We start from the raw sequence: 16,452 nt of genomic DNA on the forward strand, positions 1-16,452 counted from the left end.
CGCGGGCTTCTAGGTGGCGCACGGGCTTAGTTGCTCCGCGGCATGTGGGATCTTCCCGAGCCAGGGCTCGAACCTGTGTCCCCTGCATTGGCAGGCGGATTCTTAACCACTGCACCACCAGGGAAGTCCCAGGAGGACTATTTAAATGAAGATGATCTGAGAAGGACCCCTGAGGCGATGCCACTTGAGCTGAGGCCTAAATAACATGAAGGGGTAGGTCAGGCAGGTGAAGGTCAGAGGGCAGTGCCTTGCAGGCAGAGGAGAGGTACAAAGGCCCAGAGATAGGAGCATGCTTGGCATCTTTGAGAAATAGGACTCAGACCAGGGTGACCGGAGCATGGTGAGTGGAGGCGAGAGGGGCTGGAAGAGGTGGGGAGGGCTGCAGAAGCCAGGCCGGGCATGACCTGTCAGCCTCGTGAGAACCTTGGTCTCTACTGTACAGTGAGAAGCCATCAGAGAGGCATGATGTGACCTGATTTTTAAAAAGACACTGCCTTGTGCTTGCGATAGGGTTCTGAGGTGGGGCAAATAGAAGCAGGAAGATGAGAGTTATCGCAGTGGGCCACGCAAGACGTGGTGGCAGCTCAGACCAAGGTGGGAGTGGTGAGGCTGGGGGAGAGAAACTTTTGGATTTGGAATATATTTTAAGCCCCTAATGCTCAGGCCTGGCTGCATATTAGAATCCCTTGAGGAGCTTCTGAAAAGTACTGATGCCTTGGGCCCCATCCCCAGAGATTCTACTCTAATTGGTCTGGGATGGGGCCCTGGGATTGGGGTGCTTTAAAGCCCCCAGGTATCCCTCATATTCATCCAGGTCTGAGAACCGCCATTCAAAAGAGTGACAAAAGGGGAGAGGGATCAGAGAGTGTGCCTTTCAGAGTCTTGGCTGGAGTAGTTGGGAGATTTGCTGGTCCCCTCTATTGAATGGGAGAGTCTGGGGAGAACAGATTTTGGAGGAGAAATCAAGACTTCTATTCTGGCCAAACTGTGTCTCTGTTACATGTAAGCAGGAGTGCTAGCTGGGCAGTAGCCAGCCAGGTCTGGGGCTGGTGGGGAGTTGGGATCAGAGTAGAGTGTGGAGTTTACTGGTTTCTAGAAGGCATGTGAATCAGGGAACTGGATGTCGGGGGGAGGGAGAAGAGGCTTCTGCCCTGGCCTTCCTGCTACCCTCACACACGTGTGTTCTTTGACCTCCACGTTGTGCCCTCTCCAGGGTCTTCCTCAGTCTGGCCCCTTGCAGTCGGATGCAGGAGAGAGTGATTCTCACTGTATGTTGCTCGGCTTCCAATCCCAAATGAGAGCCACAGACTATATCCCAAACACCATTCAGCTTCTCATAGGTGTGTTTTGCTGTTGGCCTGAAAGAAAATGGGGCAAAAAAATAAAGCGTCTGTCAAATATCTACCATTAGTAAGGGGAGCAACTCAAAGCATGCCCTGCAGACCTGCCCCATCTCAGGCTCTTCATGCTGCCACTTGCCTCTCCCCACTGCCAACATGTGACATCTTATGCAAAACCCAGCACACAAAACAGAGAGAGGCGGGGCTGCAGAGGAAGGGACCCCTGAGACACCCCGGGCTTCCAAGGGACGGAGTTGGGGAGCCCAGATCTCACACTGAAAGCAAGTCAATTAGGGGTTCCTTATTAACATTTGCAAGTAGAGTCTGTTTTTAAAAAGGCATCACTGCAGGATTCTAAGGAGTTCCCTAATAGGATTGTAATGTTTTGTATCTCAAGAATTCATGTTGTGTATAATTTTTCAGAAAAGTTTATGTCCGGAGGTTATAAACAATGTATAACAATGTATGCATTGTATATCATTTTGGTTTGTTAATATTACTAGTAAAACAAAAACAAAAAACAAACAAAAAACTCCTGCAGTCTCCCCCAGACAGTTACTGGTAGCCCTTTCAGCTTTGAAATTCTTATTCCAAATGTAACATCAGAACAGTTGCAACCACTACAGCTTTCTGGACCATTTAGCAGTCATTTACTCCAACATAGTAGTAAGTGGGTCCACAAAGAGCTTGAGCAGGAAAGGGAAGAAAGAAATGACTTGGAGGTGGAACTCCCATTTGAGAAATGGGGTGAAAGGGATAGACAGGCCTGTAAGAGGAGGGAAGGGGGCAGGTGGACAGAGGGGCGCGGTACCTCACTTGGCAGGTGTGCTGGCCTGGAGGTGGCGTCGTGTGGGCAGGCGCGCGAGTCAGACTGGTGTTTGATTTCAGGCTGCCCTCTCCTTGCCTGCTCTGGGGTTGTGTAATGTCTTCAAAGGAGCTTTCTGTGTTCCTGAAACACTTGAGACGACGCAAGGTCGAGAGTGGCTCCGCTTGCCTGGAGGAGGCAGCCTCTTGAAGGCAACCTGGGCTCAGGAACTGTTTCTGACCTTGGTACCTGCTCTGTCTCCCCGCCCCATCCCAATTCACCACCTGACCTTTTCCAGTTATAAATACATTTTAATTCCTCATCCGGGGAACCCCCTCAGGAATCCTGAAGGATTCCATTTAAAATTTAGATCTGGGACAACGCCTGTCTCCCAGAAGGTGCTTAAAGCTGAGAGCTTGTTTCTTTTTGTCCTGGCTGCTGAAAGCCCAAAGCCAAGCACTACACAATCACAGCAATTGTGTCAACCCTATGATCAGCTTTTTTTTTTTTTTTTTGCCCCTGCTTTCTTTGGACCTAATCGTTTATTAACCTCATTGTAAATTATCTCATATCTGAGATTTGAGAACAAGAGGAATATAAATGAATTCAATTTAACCACATTGTTAAGGGAAAGAAAATTCATCTATCTGCCTGCCAGTGCCCCTCCCTGCCTTTGAATCCCACCCTGTGAACACCTTGCTATAAACAGACCTCACATGACTATCTGAGACCACTGCAGGCCAGTGATTGGAGTTTCAGCTGCCCAAACCGGAATAACAGGACTCACTTCAACATGCTGTTGGTAATCCCTTCTGGAGTCTCTCTCCGTGACCTTATTGAGCACAACTGTGTACAGAATCAGTGAGTATTTACTCGAGCCAGTACGATGGCAGAATGATGTCAGGTCCGTGGGAGCATAGGACGAATAGCACTGGGTCGTCCTGCAGTGTGCCGTGTAATGTGCGTGGGTGCTGCGTGCAGCCAGAGAAGGGCCTCACACACTTTGCCCAAAGGTGTTGACACATTCCCTGGATCGGGTCAGGGACTTGCCTCAGGGTTCACTTGAGGAGGGTGCTGCACTCTGCCTGGTGCCAGGCAGTTTCTCTTACCTGCCACTGAATAATCCATAAACACTGACTGGAACATCTTTCTAGCTCCAGAGAGGAGAGGGTGACCAATTTGGGGGTTACCAACCCCCTACTTTTCTGTGGAGGAGACAGGTGGCCTTTTGACACAGGCCTGGGGCTGGTCACCTGTTCCTGGTCACCTGTTCCTGGCAGAGCTATGAGAGGGAGAGTTTCTGCCTAGACTAGCAGGTGTGCTCATGCCGTGATCCCATGGCCCCTGAAACAGTTTAAGCAAGTTTTCATACTTGTTTGAAATAAATGGAATCATTGGTGCTTCTTTGGAACCTGTCTCCACCCCTTTCCAAGTGTGTCCTTTTTACACCATCATATTATCCTGGATACTAATTGAAACAGGCCTTGTTATCTTGGGCCTATTTCAGTCTTAATGTTTGTGTAGTTATACAGTTCTTCGCAGGAGAATGATATTATGGCATCAGGGCAATTAAAAAGAAAACCCTCTTCAACCACTTAATAGAAATAGAAACGTAAGTTGGGGGCTTCCCTCGTGGCGCAGTGGTTAAGAATCCACCTGCCAATGCAGGGGACATGGGATCGATCCCTGGTTGGGGAAGATCCCACATGCCACGGAGCAACTAAGCCTGTGTGCCACAACTATTGAGCCTGCACTCTAGAGCCCGCAAGCCACAACTGCTGAGCCCACGTGCCACAACTACTGAAGCCTGCTTCAGTAGGGCTCTAGAGTGCACCTAGAGCCCATGCTCCACAAGAGAAGCCACTGCAATGAGAAGCCAGCGCACCGCAATGAAGAGTAGTCCCCGCTCGCCACAACTAGAGAAAGCCCGCATGTAGCAACAAAGACCCAATGCACCCAAAAAGATTAAAAAATTAAAAAATAATAAAATATGTAAGTTGTCTTCTGATAGAGGCATAGATTCTACACTTGGGTCTGAATCCTGCCACCGCCACCTGTTAGTCATGTGATCTTGGGAAGTTGCTTAACTTCTCTGCTTTAGTTACCACATCTATAATATGAGGAATATCATAGTCTCTGCCTCATAGGTTTATTGTCAGAATTAATTGACAAAGTACAGTAAAGCCCTTGGAACTGTGCCTGGCATATAAGCAATCAATAAATGTCTGTTGTATCATCACTGTTATTCAGCTTGGATTTATTGAAGACTTGCTCCATGCCAGGCCCTGGGCAATTCATTGGGCTACAAATTAAAGACATTTTCTCTGTCCTCCAGGAATTTACAATCATGTAGGAGAGATCAGTGTATACTTAAATGATAGGTGTTATAAGACAAACACAAGCTATCTAGCACAAAGACCGAGTGATGGGTTCTGTCTTGGGTGTAGCCTGGGGCCATTAGAAAGAAGGCAGAGGATGTGATCCCTGAGTGGGTTTGTTGTAGGTGCAGGAGACAAGGATGTGCCTGACAGGCTGGAGGGGAGGTGCTCATATGGGTCCCTAAGAGCACAAGAGGAAGACGTGGAGAGCACAGAGCCTCTGGGAAACTCCAGGTAGTCCACAGGGTGGGACTGTCAGGGGAGGGAGGTGACACTGGAAGGGTGGTTCAGGGCTGGATCTTGGTGGCCTTGCCTGAGCCCTGCCCAGGAGCTTGGACTCTGTACCATGTGAAGGCTCTAGGGAGCCGGGGAAGGCATTCAGGCAAGGGGAATAATGTGATCAGATTCACATTTTAGAAAGTTTACTCTGGAAAATAGTGGGGAGAAAGGATAGAGGTGAGGCTGCAGGATACAGGGATAGACTGGAGGCAGGAAGTCCTGGGGGACTGTAGTGTCTGGGGCACACGATGATGGGGCTCAACTAAGGCTGTGAGAGTGGCATGGAGGGGAGAACATTGGATTCAAGGCATCATTTGGGGCCATATTAAGTTGGTGGAGTGGGTGGGAGTGTGGGGCAGAGGGTTAGGAGAGCTGGAGATGACTACTGGGTTTCCACCCCAGGTGACCGGGTAGATGATGTCTCATGGGCCAGGGAGGGGAGAATAGGAAGTACAGTTTGTGGAGAAAGTAATGGGTTCAGTTCTACCAAGTTGAATTTTGGGGGTTTGTTTTATTTTGTTTTAATGCCTTTTGAACAACCAGGTAGAAACATCTTCATCCCCAAAAGAGGTCTGAGCTGGAGCTGGTGATAGAGGAAGATTGTCTGGGGAATGCAGGATGAACAGGGAAGAGGGCTAGTAGTGGAGCCCCAAGGATCACCCATGTCCAGGATGGGCAGGAGAGTGAGAGAGGCATAGCCCTAGAGGCAGGTGGAGACCAAGAGGGCATGGAGCAGTCACAAGAGAGTGACAGGAGGAGGCAGTAGTGGGCGTGAGGAGACCCAAGCAAGATGAGGGCTGGGAACTGACCTTTGGATTTGGCCACAGGGAGTTGCTTGTTGACCTAGTGGGAGCAGTTCTGTGGTATGGAGGCAACAGGTGCCAGAGAACCGTGAACTAAAAAGTCAGTGAGGGCTTCCCTGGTGGCGCAGTGGTTGGGAGTCCACCTGCCGATGCAGGGGACACGGGTTTGTGCCCCGGTCTGGGAGGATCCCACATGCTGTGGAGCGGCTGGTCCCGTGAGCCATGGCCGCTGAACCTGCGCGTCTGGAGCCTGTGCTCCGCAATGGGAGAGGCCACAACAGTGAGAGGCCCGCGTACCGCAAAAAAAAAAAAGAAAAAAAAGAAAAAAAGAGTCAGTTTGAGGTGAGCAGAGACAGCAAGTGTACCCAACTTGGAGAAGCTTAGCTGTGAAGGAAGGAGAGCATGGAGTCTGCTAAGAGCATGAAGGGAAAGCTCTGAGGTAGAAGTATGAGCCCCTGAGGGCCCCTCGTCCTCCAGAGAGTGGGTCCCCATGGGTCCAGGGATGGGAGGAGGGGGAGGAGGGAGAGGAGGAGTATGGAGGGGGTTACCCCGGCAGCCTCCGTTTCCTCTGACATAGAAAAGGAAGTGGGCAGAGGTCGAGGAAGGTACTGGAAGTTTGGGCTAGCCACTGAGGGGAATGGTTGATGGAGCTATGTCATGCCTCCTGCCCCCAGATTCAAATGGATTCCACTGCGGGACCAAATATATGTTTTAGAAGCATATGAGCATTTTTATGGATGTATAGATTGTTTTAAGTGTTTTTAGCCTACAAGGAGAAAAGACTGGAAAACTATACTCCAAAATGTTAATAGTACGAATCTTTGGATGATCGAATCAGAGGGTGCATTCTTCCCTTTTAATTTTCTCTTCTCTATACATTTTTAAAAAACCATGAACAAGTATTACTTTGGAAATGAGGAAGAAATCAGTATGTTTTGTTCTCCCGGGGTGCAGTAATGTGGAAGCTTCAAGCCATCCCTGTGAGATATAGGAACAAGGGTAGGGGTGGAGGTAGGGGGTGTTTCTTAGTGCACGCTGACAGCAGTGGCAGAAATGTCTCATCAGGCCTTCCAACTCTCAGCCATCTATCAAGAGTTATACAGAACAAAATCCCTTACCATGAACTAGTAAGTTCTGAAATCTGTGGAGATAGCCCAGAAGAGCCTATTCTTTTAAAGACAGAAAGAGAGAGAGAGAAAGGGAGGGAGGGAGGGAGGAAGGAAGGGAGGAGGACTCAGTCTCAGGGGCTGGCCCAGCTGGTCTCTAGCTCTGCGAGATGGGCTCACTGGGCAGGTGGGGTCTTGCCTGGATGGAAATGAGGCTTCCAGGTGATTTGTGCAAATGGAGTCACATGGAGGAGGAACTTTTAGAAAGGCTGCGCTGTTGAATGATGTCTCTGACTGTGGTCTGGAATAACAGGCAGTAATGAGAAGACCAAATGAGAGCTCTGATTGCTGTTGGTTCTGTAAAGCTCTTGTAGCCCTTTATGGGGGGGGGGTCTCCTGAGATTTACAGCAAATTGTGGTGGTGGGGACCTTAAAAACTGGACCTGAAAAAAACCAAAAATGACCTTCATTTAGGAAAGCAGCCCTATTGCTTCATCACCTTGGAGAAACGCTGTTCCTTAGTGCATTTCTCTTGTACATGTGACAATAGTGACTTCCAGATGTGGTCTGTTGGCTTCAGGATCCACAAAAGGTCACACAGTTACCCAAACTCAATTACTTTTTTACATTAAAGAGAATTTAAAGTATGACCCTCTGGGCTTTTCTGCAACCTTCCCCTCTGCCTGGGCCAGCACCCTTCCCAAGCCCCTTTTAAAAATCCACTCGTCTAGGCGGTCTGGGCCCTGCCTTACCTTTGTGAAGACTCTCAGACCCTGACCCTTCACTGGTGCCTTACGGGGGGACCCTCAGATGTCTCAAGGTGAGACAAGTCATAGCACTTCGGTTACAAAATTCAGGAAAGTTGGTCATACTCCTACTTTGCGTAGCTCCTTCCTGAGTATATTCTTTTTACTTGTTTTTTTAAATGCGTTTTTTCCTTTTTGCAAAAGCCACATGTTCATATCAGAACATATAAGAAATATAGTTAATAAATTAAAAATTACCTGTGGGGCTTCCCTGATGGTTCAGTGGTTGGGAGTCCGCCTGCCAATGCAGGGGACACGGGTTCGTGCCCCGGTCTGGGAAGATCCCACGTGCCGTGGAGCGGCTAAGCCCTTGAGCCATGGCTGCTGAGCCTGTGCGTCTGGAGCCTGTGCTCCGCAACGGGAGAGGCCACAACAGTGAGAGGCCCGCGTACTGCAAAAAAAAAAAAAAAATTACCCATGATTTTACTACGTGAGATAACCATTAATACTTTGGCAGGTAGCTGTTTGGGAATCTACTTTTCCCTTTAACAGTCTATCATAGACATTTCCCATGTCAATAGCTGTGTACTTTTATGGCTATTTGATGTCAAGAACTATAGCCTAAGTGGCATTGTATGTACCGGGTAGTCCTTGCCTACCAAAGTTTGTTTGCTTTTAAAAGGTCTATGATAGGTTCTTCTGGCATCTTACTGTATTTTGCATGCTGTATTTTTTTTCCACTTCTCTTTTGAACTTTCAGAAAAAATTTTAATGAAATACTTAAGACAGTTGAAAGGGTGTAAAGGATAATATGATGACCACTCATGTGTTCGCCTCCCAGCTTTGTAAATTAAAAAAAAACGTTACGGGCTTCCCTGGTGGCGCAGTGGTTGAAAGTCCGCCTGCCAATGCAGGGGACACGGGTTCGTGCCCCGGTCCGGGAAGATCCCACATGCCGCGGAGCGGCTGGGCCCGTGAGCCATGGCCGCTGAGCCTGCGCGTCCGGAGTCTGTGCTCCGCAACGGGAGAGGCCACAGCAGTGAGAGGCCCAAGTACCACAAAAAAAACCAAAACAAAACAAAAACAAAAACGTTACAAAGACAGGTTAGCCTCTTTATATGCCCCACCCCCCTCCACCCCCACTTCATTCCACTCCCAGCCTCCTCACCACCACAGAGGTGATCATTATCCTGAGTCACGTCTGGTTTTCAGCATCTTGGTGTGGAGAGCACTTGAATATCTTAGGGCAGTGGCTCATAGTTGCTTGTGGATTCATAAGAACTAAACACAGATTACCAATCCATAACAATAGTACTGGTAAAAAATAAAATAAAACTTGATTCCAGTTTAAACAGAATCCAATAACATTCAGAGCTGTGAATTATGACCTGGGAAAACTGGACTATTAAATGTGATGCTCACCAATGAAAATTCACAAAGACCGAAACTGTCACTGGGAAATCTAATGTAAATCAAAATAGTAGTTGATGAGTCAAATCCTCACTGTAATATTTACATAGGAAAGGATGCATTCAATGAAAACCATGTTAGTAAAATGAAAACAGAAGATCATCGGGAACAATGTAACTGTCCAGTGTAGAAAATCATTCACTTTTCTTTGGGGAAATTCTTTGTCAATAACTTATTATTGGTATTGGCGTAACTCTGAACAGAACCCACATGTCGTTGGGATGAAAATATCCTGTCCCCGTGTGTGGAATTGCTGCTTTCAAATGACCATCGCCTCTGTGGAATGTCAGAACTGAGAGAACCCCTAGCCTGACCCTGACACCCCTCTTTCTTATAGGGGGCGGTGCCCAAAGGAAATGCCACTAAAGAATTCATCGAGAGTTTACAGCTGAAGCCTGGGCAGGTGGTGTACAAGTGTCCCAAATGCTGCAGCATCAAGCCTGACCGAGCCCACCACTGCAGGTACACTGCCCCCGCCTGGGCTCCCCTCCTCACCCCCTGCGCCCCCGCCCTCGCCCTCCCTCCACGGGTGCCATCAGCAACAGGACTTCTTTTTTTTTTTTTTTTTTAAGATAATACCCTAACCAAAAGAAAAAAAAATGCCCACCTAAGAGCCCTGATTTAGTGTTTACTATGTGTCAGGAAGTGAACAAAACATTCTACAAGCGTTGCCTTTCCACAGCTTTATAAGGTAGATACTGTCTCTTCCCTCCCTTCCTCTTTTCTTCCAGCAAATATTCACTGAATATCTGCGTTCTGGCAGTTGTGTTCTAGGCTCCACAGATACGGATGCTGCCTTCACAGAGATTGCATCTCTATTGTTATTTCCCCTTTGCTGCTGAGGCTGAGACTTAAAGAAGTCCTAACCAGTGTGCCGTTTCTAACGAGGATGTTACAGAATCCTCAACGTAGGAAGCTGCGGGTCCCAGAAGAAGAAAACAAATGGCCAATAAATGTGTGAAAATATTTTAACCTGATTAGCAATCAAAGAAAACAGTTAAAAATAGTTTTGGTTTATATATTTATGCATTTCCTCCTCAGACTTTCAAAGATTTATGAGACTGGTAACAATGAGTATTTTCTGTAGGGTTGGGAGAAATTACTCTTTAGTCTGCCAGTAGGTGTTTATATTTGCACAAAGTTTCTAGAGAGTAATTAGGCAAACATGTCAAAGCCCCCCAAATAAATGTCTACTCATAGTCTTAGTAATTCTTCTTTTATAAAATTGCTAATATATATTAGCAAAGATTAAGCTATCTATCTATCTATCCATCTTTTTTTTTATTAGTTTCTGTTTTATAACAAAGTGAATCAGTCATACATATACACCTGTTCCCCCATCCCTTCCCTCTTGCGTCCCTCCACGGGTGCCATCAGCAACAGGACTTCTGAACGTGCCCTGCTCTGGGCATGGAGTGTCCACATCGACTCTCCATCCCCACCTGCACAGGAGGGCAAGGGTGGGAAAGGGTGTTTGGTTCGGGCTCAGGACACTTGGCTTTGCCACACCTGCTGGAGGGCCCTGCCCAGGCCCTTGCTTGTCTCCACCCTTGTCTCCAAATCTGTAAAATGGAGGGGAGTCCTGCTCTTCCTACTGCACAGCTTTATTACTTTATTAGGGGCACATGAGACAAAGCTTTAGGAAATCATTCTGTGAATGTCTAGCCCCTGACACATTTAAGGGGCAGGTGCAATTTCACTTAAATTTTATAGGGAAATGAAGGGGTTGTCCTTGAAAGAAAAGAAAGACTTTTCTTTAAAACAAAACGTCTAGAGGTCTGACAGTTGTAGAGTTCAGCCAAAAAAGCCATTTCCCTGTTTTATCTGTGGTGGTTTTTCCCTTTTGGTTTTCAGAATTCTTTGTTGTTTTGAGTCTTCTCGACAAAAAAAACCTCCAGCTAAACATTGCACTTTATCATGATGAGAACTTTAAATGCTAAATTACAGAAATAACGAACCTGTCACTTAGTCCCTTTTTCACACTAGCGTGTGTTCAGGGTGGGGAGGGGCTGTGGAGGAATGAACTGGCTCCTGATGTCAGGAGCTATCGTTATCCTGAGGCTGTGGAAGCATCTGGGTGTTGTGCGAGGTCCGAGCAGCTGAAAGGTGGCTTTTCTGTGCGGGCCGCACTGCCCACCTTTTGGAGGAGGGCAGTCGGTCTCAACATCCAGATGCCATGGTCAGCTCCCAATACCTGCTGTGTCTCAGGCACCTCAGCCCACCCTGTCTCATCATCGTCATCCCCATGGTCACCCCCAGAGATAGCTCTGCCATAGTCATGACCCTCCCTAGATGAGGAATTAAGGCTCAAGGCAGTTAAGTGGCTGCTCCAGGGTCACACAGCTGGTGACTACGAGAGACAGGATTGGTTCCCGGTGTGTCTGGCTCCGAGTCTGGGGCTCTTTCCACTAGAACTCTAGTTTGGGATGACTTGTGTAACTTGATATAACCATATGCATATTTTTCTGTATCTTTTTCTGTCTGTCTGAGAGAACGATCTGGAGACCTCCGCAGCTAGTTGCCACTTCTCAAGGGTGAGGGCCAAGGAGCTTGGGCAGGGACCATGGGAACTGCCATCTCCTGTGGGGTTTTCTGTGTCTGGGTCAGCTTGTTTCTGAAATCTGTATTAGAAACTAATTCAAAGCGTTCTTCTTGTGCCTGAGATGGAGGCATCAGTCTAGCCTTTTCCTACCACCCCGAGGCTCGGGAAGCCAGCTCTTTTCATCCCCTGGGTGATGTGATTCCTCCGGGCACATTCCTCCAGGGTGGTGGAGCGGGCTCCTGCCTTGAAGTTGGAGAGGTCAGCACTGGAAAGGCAGCGCTGTCCCTGCCACACTGGGGACTGTGGGCCAGACACCACATCTCTCAGAGCCTCAGCTTTCTCCTTTATAAAATGGGTTGTTCCTCCTTAGCTTGTGAGGATTAAGTATGAATATCTATCTGTTAGTGGAGGAATGTGTGAGCGTTGGGGATGTGCTGGGTTTACATAGGCTGAACCAGAAACAGGGAAGTGTGAACTTCATAGAAAGAACTTGGGTGACCACAGTGGTTCTTTTCTCTTTCCTCCCTGAGCCCTTGGCAACCTCCGCCGCCTGGCATTTTCCTCACCGCCTCCTCCTCACGTCTCTCCCCGGGATGATCCAAGGGAGGTATTCTTGAGTGCTAATAAACAAATCAGCTTGAACAAAACAAGAGCTGCTGATTCAGATGAACTTGAGTGAGGATGCCTGTGCGTCGCCTGTTCCTGTGTCAGGAAATGTATGCTGACACCTGCTCCTTTGTGATGGCTTGTGGTGACCCAGGCCATCTGGGGACCCATAGTTTTGGATAAGCAGAATCCCCAGCACACCAAACAGAGCTGGGTTTGTGACTGGGTGAGCCAAGGGGCCTGCTGCCCTGCTAGAGAAAGTTGGTGTCAGTCTTCCTGCTCAGGTGAAGGGGCATGTGTCTGTGCCCAGCTCTTTGCTTCCTCTCCTCCCAGTAGTGTCATGGAATTTAAAACTCTTTTCCCTGAGCTCTGATGGGTACCACAAATATTCCCTGACCTTGCACTTGTAGGTGTTCCTTCCAGCCTGTTGGTACGTGGCTGGGTCTTCCTTCCAAGCAGGCTCCTTTCATCCTGGCATTGAGGATCATGGAAGCCTGTGGAAATTCTTGGGGTGGGTGGGTCATGCTAACGGGGACAGCCAAGGTGTTAGGCTTATGTGTTAGGTTCTTCTTGCACAGGCGGTGGAGACCTCTGACCTTGGCAAAGCCTCACACCCCTCCCCACCTCCCAACAAACACACACACACTGAGATGAGACAGTTGGGGACTGCTTAGGGCCCCTGCCAGCTTGTTTATCAGTTACTGATAAATTTATACTGCACTAGCATTGCTTTTAAAGCATTTTACACACATCATCTCTAACCCTGAGAGAGCAGGGCTAGTTCTACAGAGGGTGGTTTGGAGAAGCTAAGTTTCTTTGCCCAGAGCCCGAAGTGGTGATCTGAGAGAAGTGTTCTTTCCACTGGCCTTACCCTGTTTGGGCACTGCCTTACCCCACATTGTCTGAGCTGGGGCCAGAATGTTATAGATGCCTTTTTTGCTTATAATTTTAATCATAGTGAATGAGGTGTGAGATGAAAACCTATATGGGGAGCATGGTCCCCTTGGTACCTCCTTGCTATGTTTTTTTCTCTTCCTCTACTGTGGCATCCCAGCCTGAGGTGGTGGAGCCCAGTTCCCCATGTATAGTGTCAGAGCCTTCAGTCCTCCAACCCTTGCTAAAGCGGGACCCCAGCCTTGGCTTTGGGCTGTAGTGGTGGATGGGACATGCCCCTGATCCAGGGGCCTCCCGCCCAGGCAGGGCAGATGCACTTGTCTGCCGTGATACAGTTTGGTGGGTGCCGCTGTAGGGAGAGTCACAGGGCCATCACTTAGGGTGGGCAAGAGGACCTCAGCCTGCTCCTTGGGGGCTGAGTGCCAAGGAAGGGCCCTTGTACCTCCCTGGAGAGGGAGCATGAGTCCCAGGGAACCTGAATACACACAATCCGGTGAGCTTGTTGGGCTCTTCCAAGCTTGCGAAGGAAGTGCTCTGGGGACTGAAAATGGTAGGGAACCTGGAGGAAAAGGAGAGAAGCATCCTCCCTCTTGTAAAACCAGGATTTAAAAAGGCGGGGGCCTCCCTGGTGGCGCAGTGGTTGAGAGTCCGCCTGCCGATGCAGGGGATACGGGTTCGTGCCCCGGTCTGGGAGGATCCCATATGCCGCGGAGCGGCTGGGCCCGTGAGCCATGGCCGCTGGGCCTGCGCTTCCGGAGCCTGTGCTCCGCAGCGGGAGAGGCCACAACAGTGAGAGGCCCGCATACCGCAAAAAGAAAAAAAATAAATAAAAATAAATAAAAATAAAAAAATAAAAAGGCGGGGGCGGGGGGAGGGAGACTTCCCTGGTGGCGCAGTGGTTAAGAATCCTCCTGCCAATGCAGGGGACACGGGTTCAAGCCCTGGTCTGGGAAGATTCCACATGCTGCGGAGCAGCTAAGCCCGTGCGCCACAACTGCTGACCCTGTGCTCTAGAACCCGTGAGCCACAACTACTGAGCCTGTGTGCCACAACTACTGAAGCCTGCATGCTCTAGGGCTCACGTGCCGCAACTGCTGAAGTCCACGTGCCACAACTACTGAAGCCCACGCACCTAGAGTCCGTGCTCTGCAACAAGAGAAGCCACCGCAATGAGAAGCCCACACGCCGCAGCAAAGAGTAGCCCCTACTTGCCGCAACTAGAGAAAGCCCACGCACAGCCAAAAATAAATTAAAAAACAAACAAAAAAAAAGGGAGGGGCCTGTGAAACCCTGAAGGTAGGAACACCCCAGATACCTCCATTGAGGACATTTGGTCTTTTCAGCAACTGCCATTGAATGCTTAGGACATGTCTGTGTCCACAGCGTCTCACACAGGAGACACTGGAGTTGGTGCAAGAGAGGAGTGCAGGCAGGAGCCCAGGGAAGGTGGATTTCGCCAGGAAGCAAGAGTGGAGAAAGGGCCCTCTGGGAGCCTTCCCTGGCTGCTGTGCTTGAGCTGTCCGGCTGCGTCTAGGGAGGGGACACCAGTGAGCCCACTGTGCTGTGGGGACTGGGAAGAAGACTGACTCTGAGGTGCCTGATTCCCAGTGGGGTGTCAGGGGTTGTGGAAAGCTCACATTTTTTCTTCCTCCCCCTGAGGGCTGGTGCCTGAGATGAAATAGCCAGGCAGGTGTGGGCAGTCACCCCGTGGGCCTGGAGCACCCTTCACTTGGCCCACTGAGGGACCAGGCCTTGCCCTTGGTGTTCTCCTGGCCCCAGCCCCAGAGCCATTCAGGCTGGGTGTTTTGTGAGCCGTGGGTCAGTTAGCCTCTAAACAGCGCCTCCAGCCACATGCGTGGACGGACCTCCACCACCCACGTGCACTACCACCTGCCCCAGGAGCCCACTTCTGAACAACTCTAAGCCAGAGGGAGAGGCGCCATCTTAGCATTTCCTGTCTTTGCAAATAGGAAACTCAGAGACCAACACTCTGGACAACTTTTGCAGCTCTCAGTGGGCTGTATTCCTGCCTGCTCCCAGAAGGATGAGTAGTGTTCTAATTTGGCTGCCCAGTGAAACAGCCCATTGTGAAACCCAGCTTCCCAGGGTTCACACCTGGCCTCTTCAGAGAGGCTGGGAGGGGAGAGCAGAGGACAGATTTGCTTAATCTCTTAGACAGCTTTCAGAGGATGTCAGGCCATTTGGCACCTCTCTGCTGCTGAGCAAACACTGCCTCAGAGCACCCACCTGAAACCCCTTTTACAAAGAAGTACAAGTGGAAGAAAAACTGCTCAAGAGTCCAGAGCAGGGAGGTGGTTACTCTCAGGAGTTCCCCAGACAGGGAGGGGATTAAGAAACCCCAGAGCTGAGGAAGGACATACAAGACATGGGCTACAGGGGTGGTTCCATGGTGGGAATGTGTTGGCTGAGGCCCAGAACACAGGGAGCTTTACTGCCTACTTGTCTATACTTTCAAGACTGTACACTGGGAACAAGTGTTACCTATTCTTTCATTCATTCATTCAAATTGGTAACATACACAGAGTGAGAGAGAGATTGATTGATCAAGTAGTGGAGTTGCTGGTACCTGGCCTTCTCTTTATTGCCCTCCATGCCCCTATCATGCGTCCTTTTCTTACCCCGCCTTTCTGGCTCCCAAGGAGATTTCTGGAGCTGGCTCAGCATCTCTGAAATGTGCCCATTTCCCATGCGCCTGTGTTATCATGACCCCTTGAAACTGTGGGAAGAATAAGGGTGGAGACCAGAATGACCCCACCCCTCGTCTGAGCCAGCATCTGTTCTCACTTTCTCTTATAACGGTACTCATGTCCTGTGGGGGGCAGGGGGGGACCCAGGTCTGCCTTGCCACCAGAGCTCATGCCATGCTTAGAAAAGCCCACGCCTCCCCCTTGGGGTGCAGGTGAGCCCTCCTTCAGTGTGGTCTGTGCTTCCTGGCCTGTGGTCTGGGAACAGCTCGCCTTCATGCCCAGAACAGCTCCTTCTGCACCATCCCTGCCCTGTATGTTGGTCAGCCAGAGCTCAGCCAGCACTGTGTGTGAGCACGAGGCAGCCTTCTCTTCAGCAGGCCCCTGAGCCAACCCTTCCCCCAGGGTCCACCCACCATAGCCCACCTTAGTAAGAACCTGAGATAAAGTTGGTTATGGAAACTACTAGAAAGAAAAGCTGGTGTAAACTAAGGCACTGTCAAAAATATATATAATTCTATTATTTCCAGGCTTGTATTTATAGTATTTCAAACTGTTTTGAACAAATACTGCCCCCAAGATAAATGTTAGGGAGCCTATTTTAATGAACTGATAAAGAAACAATTTTTGATGAGCCCATCTATTGGCAAATGGGTCTTCCTGGACTTGAGCTTTGGGAGGAGTTGCTTTTGAGGCCCCATTAGCCTTGTGCTCTTATTTCAGATTCTTACTTGTATGGTCCAAAAAGGGGTGGGGAAGGCATTTGCTATCAAATAAC

The 16,452-nt window shown here is 49.3% G+C and overlaps 1 protein-coding gene across 10 annotated transcripts in view; it reads left to right on the forward strand.

The window, feature by feature from the left end:
* The window catches only part of ZDHHC3 (zDHHC palmitoyltransferase 3), a 55,722-nt gene that overhangs the window by 19,157 nt on the left and 20,113 nt on the right, over nucleotides 1-16,452 (forward strand). For all 10 annotated transcript variants that reach the window (XR_014016971.1, XR_014016972.1, XM_081247682.1 and 7 more), the window contains exon 3: nucleotides 9,265-9,389. Coding sequence is in view for 8 of the 10 variants with exons in the window: in XM_081247682.1 (XP_081103808.1) it covers nucleotides 9,265-9,389 (125 nt within the window). In the remaining 2 variants the exon portion in view is untranslated. The remainder of the gene's footprint in view (nucleotides 1-9,264; nucleotides 9,390-16,452) is intronic.

The sequence above is a fragment of the Mesoplodon bidens genome, assembly GCF_964165515.1.
Source record: "Mesoplodon bidens genome assembly, chromosome: 10".
NCBI lineage: Eukaryota > Metazoa > Chordata > Mammalia > Artiodactyla > Ziphiidae > Mesoplodon > Mesoplodon bidens.